This window comes from Melopsittacus undulatus, chromosome 7 (assembly GCF_012275295.1).
Source record: "Melopsittacus undulatus isolate bMelUnd1 chromosome 7, bMelUnd1.mat.Z, whole genome shotgun sequence".
In the NCBI taxonomy this organism is placed as follows: domain Eukaryota; kingdom Metazoa; phylum Chordata; class Aves; order Psittaciformes; family Psittaculidae; genus Melopsittacus; species Melopsittacus undulatus.
The window spans coordinates 30590274-30599297 of record NC_047533.1 but is presented as its reverse complement, the minus strand read 5'-3'; the positions used below and the strand labels follow the sequence as shown (position 1 = coordinate 30599297).

Genomic DNA, 9024 nt, shown 5'->3' with positions numbered 1-9024 from the left:
ATTGGTTTTCAAATCATGAAAAAAACATCTCCCAGTTCCAGATTAGGTTCTTTATTAAAGTCTTGCCACAGAATTTTTATCCATGTGCTTTTCTGATACTATTTTAGCCTTCCACAACTTTGTGAACTTAAATTCTCTTTTACAAAGGCCCTATACTTTTCTCAGCTGACTATGTTTACCCTTGGTCTCAGTAGACTTACTTCATTACAGATTTGACCATCCTATTACGAGTAGAAATTGTTCATTGCTCTGTAGCTCAGCCTTCCCTCTAGATGCTTTTTCTTATAGGTGACAGCTGTGTTGGCAATCTGTCAGTTCTCTGGCAAGAGGGACAATCTGTAATGACTGGTGAAGGTACCTTGCTCAGCAGTTTACAACCTCACATCTGATTTCCTTTAGAGCTCTTTGATAAATGCCATTTGGACCCAAGATCTTACCAGCATCTAGCATAAGTATTTAAAACAATTGCACAGAAGGTGCTAGACCACCTGGATCTACATCTTTTGGCCTAGCTGCTACAAAGAATTTGACTTCTCTGTTGTAGTCTTTATTGGGCAGTGCTCCTTCTAAAATCTTTGTAATCAATTCCCTCACTAGTTCCCTGCCTGGTACCCCACTTTTGATACATTTAAAGAATGCTGGCTACTATGCTTACCACCATAAGCATAGTCTTCAGACTGCCTGGGATTTTTTAGGTCTATTGTATTTAGAGTTGACCTGTGAGGTGCTGTGAAGCTTCTGGTTCCCTACTGAGCTGTGTAAGTTTTAGGCTCTGTTTGTTTCACCTTGGCTTCTAATACAATACTTAATAGTCCCCAGGCTGGCTGTAGGCATCTCACTATTTGGGCCGTTCCTTTTTTTTTGTTGTGGGTTTGTTTTTTTGTTTTGTTTTGGTTGTGTTTTTTTATTGTTTTTGCTTGTTTTATTAACTGCTTTTATTTCTACATTATTCCAACTTATTACTACAGATTTCACTTCAACTGTCCTCTCCTACAACAGTATTAATGTGATGTATTGTGGTAGCTGCTACAGAGTAGCTCTCATGAACACCTCTTATGCTGTTTTTTGAATGATTATTATTTGAATGATTATTGTTTGAAATCTACTTCCAGGAAGAATTACTGTTCCAGGAGGCAGTAATGTACCACTGGAATACTCTGCCTCATCACAAGCTGAAATACTTAATATCATTAGGCTGTGTGCTCTTGAGATCTCTCACTATTACTACCTGTCTGAAACTTGAAGTTTCTCTAGTCTCACTTCCTGATTCTCATCTTGATCAGGGTCACTAGCACAGTTCTAATTTATTTGTTTAAGTTAGATTTATTTTTTTTATATCAGGTCAATACAGACTTCCAACCATAGAGACCTCCTGCTACGCTGTTTTATTGGGGTTTTTTATCCTGTAAGATGTCCATGCCATTTCACTTCATGTAATCTTTCACACATGGTGCCACCGTGTCACCTGCGTATCCTGTTGTACCATTCTTAAGTCAGCAGACTGGCAACAGTGTCCTACTCATTATTTTTTTTCCCACCAGGTCTCTGAATGCCTGTTATAGCAGGGCTATTGTTCAGTACCACACGTTCCAATTCATCCATCTATTTCTCAAGCTTCTAGCACTGACATAAAAATCTTGCAAATTCTACCCTAGCTTCTACACTGGTATATGCCAATACACTGGCATCATGGGCAGTTGTGATCTGCCTTCCTTAGCTAACGTCCCGAGCAGCTCTGAAAAGGCTGCAACCTCCTTCACAGTCCATCAGTCTGTGAAGCAGGTGTGTTTGAGTTTGTCAGTTTTTCCCCAGCTTCCAGTTTAAATGCTGCTCTACAACCTTGCAGCATTTCCACACCAGCAGTCTTGCTCTTGGTTTTGTTTTTGCTTGCCCTAATAAATTTCACAGTTCTTAACATACTAGTATTTTCTGGAGAATGAATAGATAGAGCATTAGATAAAGTGACTTTTGTAAAGTCTTGTCAATCTTATCCTTTTATTTAGATGCAACCCTACGTAATGAAGGAAGAAATTCCAACTTGATTTCATTCCTGGAGAATGTAGAGAGGAAAAGAAGAACCGAAGCAGAGCATCCTGTGATTCTTCATTCCTAAGCCACAGAGAATACACTATGTAGGTATATGCAAATGTTTATGAGCAATTCATATAATATGAGATGTGATCAGCTAAGAAAAAATGGCACGTTAAATGGCATTACAAATTCCTACATGAGTTTTTTCACAAAGCTGGGTGAACAGAAAACTGGCAAACTGCTGTAACTTCTGTTCCAATGGATTCATCTGTATTGCTTTATAAAACTCATTCAGGGTAATACATTCCTTCTGCTGCCTATTTCAGAAAAAAAGCATGTTGTGGATTACAAAACATTGTTACCCACCCCATCCTCCAATTTTGCCTCCCATTTGGCTTAAAAGGATCTGAGTTCTGACTAATCTAAGACTTCTTGCCTTCAAGATTCCACAAACCATTTTGAATTTCATTCCTTGGTATGAGAGAGAGATGAACTGGCAATCTATGTACTCCGAATACTGCTGAGCCAGGAAAAGAAGAAATCCACTATGAAAATATGTACAATATAATTCTATACTAACAGCTCAACATGCCTGGGGTGATCAGAGACTCTATATACATATATACTGTTTCAAAGCAAAGTGATGGCAGGATGCATGTAGTAATTATAGTTCGCACCCTGGTATTTCTCTTAATAGCAGTTGAAGAACCAATGATTATTTTGTTCAGTTCTAAAGCACATCTCAAAACCTTATTGCAAACTTCAGGTGAAAAATTTTGGCAATACCTTTGGACTCATGTGCTAAAGTTAATGAGGAAGCCTTAAACAGAAGACCATTATAATGAAATTTATTTAAATTCTTGAGCATACTATAGTCATAACTTTTTAGCACTTTCCAATGTGTTGTTTACTGTATGTTTCTATAAATTAGGCATTCATTGCATAAAACTGCATTAATTTCTCTATCAGCATACTATATAAATTATCACAAAAACAGATGAACCAACAAAAGATTCTTGAATACACATAGCATTGGTGGGCAGATAACATCAGTTACTATCTTCATGGTAAGCAGCTCTAAATGAATCCCTCTTGAATTCATTTAATTAAGAAGCTGAAAAGAAAGAAAACATGATTAAATACTGAAAAATGCATATAAAACATAGCATCACAATTATTAGAAAAGAATAAACAAGGACTTCAAAACATTAATTTAAAAAGTCTTTTGACATTTGTGTAATAATCTCTTAAGTTTTTATAGCCCATTTACTAATTACTAAGCAAGCATGAAAGTTATCAAATAAAACTTGAGTGACTCAAACTTAAGTTTGCCTTTTTAAAAAAATGAAAAAGCAAAATGCACTTCAAACATCTGTTCTCTTTAATCAAGTTCTGCATCTGCTCTTACTACTTAAAGTGAGAATAAGCTCTCCCAGGAGATGTTTCAGATTTATTTAAAACATTCTTTAACAGTTTAAGTGGCCCCAGACTGAGGTGGGTATTGAGGACTTGGCAAGGCTCTGTAGGGTTGCAGACACATTAATTCTTAATATTTTAATCAACTAAGAAGTTTCAAATGACACTGCTGTTTCTTTACCCCTGGAACAGAAATCTGTATTTTAAAATGTAGATATATATTGTGTGTCATACCTTTCTATGTGCTTTACCAAAGAAGAGTTATGTCATAAATTGGGAAATGGGAACACAGAAAGACTTGTGCAAACAGAAAAGCAGTGAACTACTGAATGGAGGGGTTTCTTCACTGCCTTTAGCTTTGCATGGAAGATCTTCCATTTCCTTATAGAAATACAGTGTGCTCTAGTATACATATATTGTATTAATTTCACCAGTTGTCTGTTCATGGCATAATTAATTAATCATTACAAAACATACATACGAATTCCATAAGCTTAAAAGACTGAATCAGTACAAAGATGTTCCCTGCTGCAGAAAGCAGACAATCTCATTAGGCAAGACATACAAACCAAGGCAAAACAGATGGCAGCTGGCTGGGTGCTGGAGTGTGAAGGGATTGTTGAAAGGGCACAGCCAGGAAGAGCAAATGCAGGAAGAGACGAATTGTTGGGTGCTGAGTGGAGAAGTAAGAGAATGCTGAGCACATGAAACTAAAAAGATAACCCAGGTCTAGGACAGATGCATAATGCCAAATACAGGAAAGGAACTAACAAGAAAGAGGAATACTGGTAGTGAAAAAAATTGGGGGGAAGAGTGGGAAGGGCTGAAGATTACAATAATCAGGCAGGTAGTGTTGATAGGCTCAGGAGGGGTATAAAAGACTGAATGATATAACTGTAAGGAAATACAAATATGGCAGTGTTGTATGTGATGAATATGTTGCTATCATGGCTACTGTTCCTTACTTTCTGTCTACAAGAGAAGTGCATCTTTAGAAGCTAAGGGACGTAATACAGAATATAAATTAGGTAAACACTGACAGTTATACAGAAGTTATAAGGAAGTTATGAGATACACACTTAAGGGACTAGATGCACAAAGAAGGAAAAAGCCTAAGGCAGAAAAACCACAAGAAGGCAAAACACCATAAAAATAATAAAATAGAGAGCAACCCAAAAGGCGGCGGGGTGGGGGGATAAGCAGGGTTTCTGAAAAATCTAGAGTAATAAATCAGACATCTGCTGGGATAAATCTGGAAAAAGAAAAAATGGCTCCTAATGCAAAGCAGGGAAAAGCAGAATAGGAAAGGCTGGCCAAACTGTGCCCCTCCAGACATGAATGAGCTGGAAATGGTAAACCAAGGAGTAAATGGTAAACCAAATGGTAAACGAGGAGTAAATGGTAAACCAAGACTCACAGGAAATCCGTAAAAGCAAAAAGAGGCATTCCTAATGGTAGTAATCACAGAAGGAAGGTCCTACTCACAGACAAGCATGCAACCTTTTTTTGCCATAGGAAGAAGAACACCAGTCTTGAGAGGTCTGCTGTGGGACACCTGAAATTTAGATCTTTTCTCTAAAGGGCTAGAAACCAGCATTGAATGTGGACTCTTCACATAGAGAGGAATGTGGAGGTCCATGGATATTCACGGACTCAGTGTGCTGTTGTCGGATGGTTTAAATGAACAGAAAAGACTGAACCATTTTGTCTTTCATTTCAATAGCAGCTTCTTTGCTGAAGAACACAGTGCCTAGGCACATTAAATATCACACAAAATGCTTTGACAACTGTGTATTCTTGTTTTCCTGTCTTTTAAAATAATCCTGATTTTCACTGTTGTGAAAAAAGTAGCCTGTTTTGCTGAGTACTGAAAGTTAATCTTGCCGTTTATCAAAGGTAGATTTACTAATTCATAAACTTTAGGTGGATCAGTTAAATTATGCATGAAACCAACATGAAACATCTGAACAGTTGTTAGTAGTGCTCATGTTTGTTAATAAATTTAATTTTATATGTCTGCAAATATTGTTTGTTCTACTTACTTTTTACCACTATATTTCCAAGAAATAAATACTCAACTTTATTCATTTCCATTTAGTTTCAATTGCTCAATATTATACAGGATTTCTTTCCTGAAAATAATTTAATTACAGTGAGGGTAGATATTTCTTATACGGTGTATATAGCAAATGTCAGAAATTCTCAAGATGTGGGGTGTCTTGCAATTTGTCTGTTCTTGTTGCACTGGCTATTTTTCTCTAAGCAATGAATTAATACTTCATGTCTGACTTAATATTTATGGTTTTTTGATGAAAATGAGCCATCTTTTACTTCTGCTTCCTTGTAGTTTAGTCCATTTTTTTCAGCTACTCAATACAGAATATGTATTTTCCATTCCACCAATACACAGTCTGGGAGGTTGATTATTCTTTATGGTTTAAACGAAAAACTCTTCACATTACTCTCTTCAGTAGCACCAAATATTGAAGGACTATAAAGGAAAATCTGATTATGATGAAACACTCAATTACAGGTACCAAAAAGTTCTTTAAAAAAGGTACTTAATGAAAGCTAATTAATGAAAACTTGTATGAAAACTTTAATTTTTCAGATGGTCATATAATTTTGACTAAAACAACAGCAAATAGTAAAATGTAGTCTTTAAGGGAATATAATACTGTGCTAGTGTACTGATGTCTTCTGTTTTGTTCTTATCATCCTCCCTCATTCCTTTTAATATTCTGTGTGCTTCTTGGGCTGAAACTGCCTAAAGTGAGGTTTCGAGAGAGCCTGCCAACCTTCTTCCTGACTACCTTAAAGAGTTTATGCTTTTGGCTTAGTTAAGAATAGTCTGTCATTCCTATTTGTATAAACTGACAGATAAAATTCCATGTTGCTATAAGGTTGATATATATGATTAATATGTCACTTATTCAGTTTAAATATTGGGGTGAGAAGGCTTCCAAAAAAAATTCTCTCAGCTCTATCAACACTCAGGCAGCATTATAAAGAGGAAAATGTTCAACAGCATAAAATTATTGCAGTATCTTTCAGCAGTTAATGCCAACAATTAAAATGAAAATTTAAGCAAAATGAAAAATTTCATCTAGGTCCCATAAAAAAGGTGGATTAGTACAGGATGAAAAAGCCCTGCCATTGTAAAAATGGCTCTAGCAGAGAGATTTGTTACATGCTAGCTCATCTATCATGACTGTGTTTGCTCAGTAAGTAACCTTCAATGCTGACCTCCATTTTGCCTCACCTTTCCCATTCCAGTGTTTCACTGCATAAGGGTACTTTACCAGCATGTTAATGAACCATTTTTTTTCCCCACCCCCCTAGCCTTCAAGAAGAAAATTCTAGCATAATTAAAAACTTAACTGGAAAAAGGCTGAAGCAGATGAAAAAAATGTAAACAAAATGTTACTATCCTTTCCTATATACACGTCCTCTAAAGAGCAGTCTTATAGATGTGTGCTCTTAGCACTTCTTTAGACACATTTCTGTTTGTCACAGAAATTAAAAATGGCAATGGCATTACCAGGGTCAAAGAAATAGCATAATTCCTAGCACTTTTATTGATGCACATTAGAAAAGAAAATAGTCTTTCTCCAGTTTTTTACTCCTGTTTTATGTTTATCCACATCTGGTCTGATTTATCTTCACTACATGTAGGTCACTGAAGAGAAAGAGGATGCACAGCAGGTTCTGTTACTGTTTCAGTTTTTATGGATGTGTGCTGCTTCACAGAGGACTTATTTGTGTGAGAGAACAGAAATCATTTATACATTTGACTTTTTTAAAAATAGGACAGTGAAGCTGATGCTTGAGATCGTGCATATGGCATTAACACAAATTTTGGTTTTCTTTGACTGTTGCTTTAGGCATGCCAATATAAACATTCTTTCTTTTCTGACATCATTAGCATGCGTTGTTGTTAATATTGTTAAAGGCAAAGCTTTACTAGCCTGAGGACAATTTATCACATAAAGACTGTCAGTTTCAAGGTGAAATCTACAACCAGGGAAAGCAAAAGGACAGACATATTTCACATCTTAAGATATTTGTACACTGGGATCAACTGATGGGATACAGAGCTCCCTGGAAGATCCTAATGATTTCAGACAAAAAGATTATTGTATATCAGCACATATGACTAAAGTTAAAATGCAGGATATTAAAGGGAGAGAGAGAAAATAACAGAGTTTATATACCTGGTCCTCCTTAGTGTTTTGCACACTCACTTCATTAAAATTCATAAGCACTATGCACATAAACCAAAAATGCTGCTCTTAAGAAACACTACACCATTGTCATGAAGATGATATAGTTGAGATCACTGAAGCATCAAAGAATCAATAGTATGTTATTTAAAATAATGCAAAAGAAAATTGGGTCAGAACTACCTAAGAGACCAACAGAAGCACTGGGAAAGGACCAGATAAGTAAATTAGGCATTTAGGAAACTAGCAAATGGAATTTGATAATAGCAAAGGAAAAGGATCCATTCTACTGATGGTTTCTAGTAATTCCGCATTGAGTGAGGATTTAAGACTGAATGGTTTAACTTATTCCCATGAAAATATGACAAACTTAGGACACTCCAAATAAGACTGTAAGCTCCTGTGTAATTCTGCAGGAGCAGTAAATTATAAAGAAACCAAAGAAAAACTTAGCTATTAAATGTTTCTCATGTACTTATGCATCCAAGGGTTCATTCTTTTATGAATTTACTTGATGGGTGTTACTGGTAACTTGTGATATTGAAGAATCTACTTAGCTCCTTAAGACAGAATTTGGTTTATGGATCTAATAATTCCGTCATAGTAACAACATGATGCAGCACCATCTCATTTTAACAGGACTGTGATAAATCAGTCTTTTCAGCACGACCCTGGGTTTATTTTCTTTCTTTACGAGCTTTAATGTACTAACAGGAGCACTCCTTTTCCACATACATTGCATAACAAGCTAAATTTCTTGAAATTTGACTTCTAATAGATTTCAGTTCTCTTTCTTTTCCTCTTCCCCTCACCCCTGATTCCTGATGTCCTCTATTCTTAGCTTGGATACTAAGAGAGGAGTACAAAATCTATGTAAGACTCTGACTTCTGTTAGAAACTCCAAATTAAAATTTGACTGAATACATCCTCAACCTTGTAGGGACTGGGGGTGAGATCTACTCCATGCAAGATTAACAGCAAACATTAGCAAGATGGAAACCCCCTGCTTTACTTAACATTAAGATTTGTAAAGCTTGTGATACATGATCCTACAGGATATGTAGCAGACCTGAGCAATTACATCTGCAATAACATCAATGGTATTGTGTAGGCATGCCAACTCACAGAGCATAGTCATGTTCACAAGGTACTGCTCAACCTCAGAGATTCTAGGTGTCATACAGCTGTCAAAAACCCCTTGTGCAAACATTCACAAAAGCCATGCAAAGTCTGGAAATAGGCACAGTCATACAAGCGTGGTGTTAATAGCTGATAAGAACATTCCTAAGATGAAAGAATTAAAAATTAAACAAGCGTCAGGTTTTCTTTAGAAGCTGTTAAACTGCATGGCAAG

The 9024-nt window shown here is 36.2% G+C and overlaps 1 protein-coding gene across 1 annotated transcript in view; it reads right to left on the bottom strand.

Annotated features, from left to right (window-relative positions):
* Window positions 1–2863: 2863 nt before the first annotated feature.
* The window catches only part of TUSC3 (tumor suppressor candidate 3), an 80056-nt gene continuing 73895 nt past the window's right edge, over window positions 2864–9024 (bottom strand). Inside the window, exon 10 of the mRNA XM_013129046.2 lies at window positions 2864–3145. Coding sequence (XP_012984500.2) covers window positions 3130–3145 — 16 coding nt within the window. The 3' untranslated portion in view covers window positions 2864–3129. The remainder of the gene's footprint in view (window positions 3146–9024) is intronic.